At 45.2% G+C, this 899-nt stretch overlaps 1 protein-coding gene across 13 annotated transcripts in view; it reads right to left on the reverse strand.

Moving 5' to 3' along the window:
• The window catches only part of ppip5k1b (diphosphoinositol pentakisphosphate kinase 1b), a 66,435-nt gene that overhangs the window by 32,460 nt on the left and 33,076 nt on the right, over window positions 1–899 (reverse strand). For all 13 annotated transcript variants that reach the window (XM_032523650.1, XM_032523647.1, XM_032523644.1 and 10 more), the window contains 2 exons: window positions 348–488; window positions 19–127 (listed from right to left, as the gene is read on the reverse strand). In XM_032523650.1, the coding sequence (XP_032379541.1) occupies window positions 19–127; window positions 348–488 (250 nt within the window). The remainder of the gene's footprint in view (window positions 1–18; window positions 128–347; window positions 489–899) is intronic.

An 899-nucleotide genomic window follows, 5' to 3' on the forward strand; every position in this document is an offset into this window, starting at 1 on the left:
CACACACGAGGTGCCCACCTAGGCCACTGGCCGGTTTGATCTCAGGTGACTGGCGCGAACATGAGGGGAAGAGTCGGTGAGATGTGGAGCCTTTGGAGGACTGGGTCGGAGAGGTTTCAGAAAGGACCTGAGTGGAGCCATGGAGCACAGGGGTTAAGACTGACAACTGCCAAAGTAAATCAGGGACCTGACGTCTCTCGTTGACTTAAACAAAACTGCTCAACTAAAGAGAGGCTTGAACTACTATGTGGGAAAAGAAAAAGAAACACCCAGTCTGGTTGTATTATTATTAACAGTACATCCTGGCTACACTGAAGGGTTACTGCCAACACTAAAGGGTTTGTTACCTCCATTGAGCCGGTCTTGCGGTTGCGGATCATGGGGGACCTTCGCTGGATGTTGATTGGCTCAGAGAGGGGAAGTGCCTGGTCTGGCTGGTCCTGGGAAAGGTCTTCCAGACTGCCTTGATTAGTCTTTTTGTCTTGATTCTGATTGATCAGAGAACCCAAGAAGGAAATAATAGATATATTTTTGTCAAACCAAAAACACAAAACACTATTCATGAAAAGTGTAGTAATGTCAGCTTTTTTTTTTTTTTAAGACAATGACCGTCAGTCAGACACCTGCCTTCCAGAACCTAGAGACTAGGTAGTATTGCACCAAGCACAATTACTCAGTGAGCCAGGTAATTTCTAAAATAGCATGCAGCAACTTCTGTAAAACTTTGTAAATACTGCAAAGTTGAATTTTCTTATCACCGGAGAACTTCCAGTCTGAAATATCACCTTAACAGTTGATACCAGCAAATCATCAACGAAACACACAGTGGCGCGAGGCTTTGGCAGGCTACGTTAGATGCAGCGTGTGGGTAAGTAGAGATAAACAAAGGCAAGAGACGC

This window comes from Etheostoma spectabile, chromosome 8 (genome assembly GCF_008692095.1).
Source record: "Etheostoma spectabile isolate EspeVRDwgs_2016 chromosome 8, UIUC_Espe_1.0, whole genome shotgun sequence".
Taxonomy (NCBI): Eukaryota; Metazoa; Chordata; class Actinopteri; order Perciformes; family Percidae; genus Etheostoma; species Etheostoma spectabile.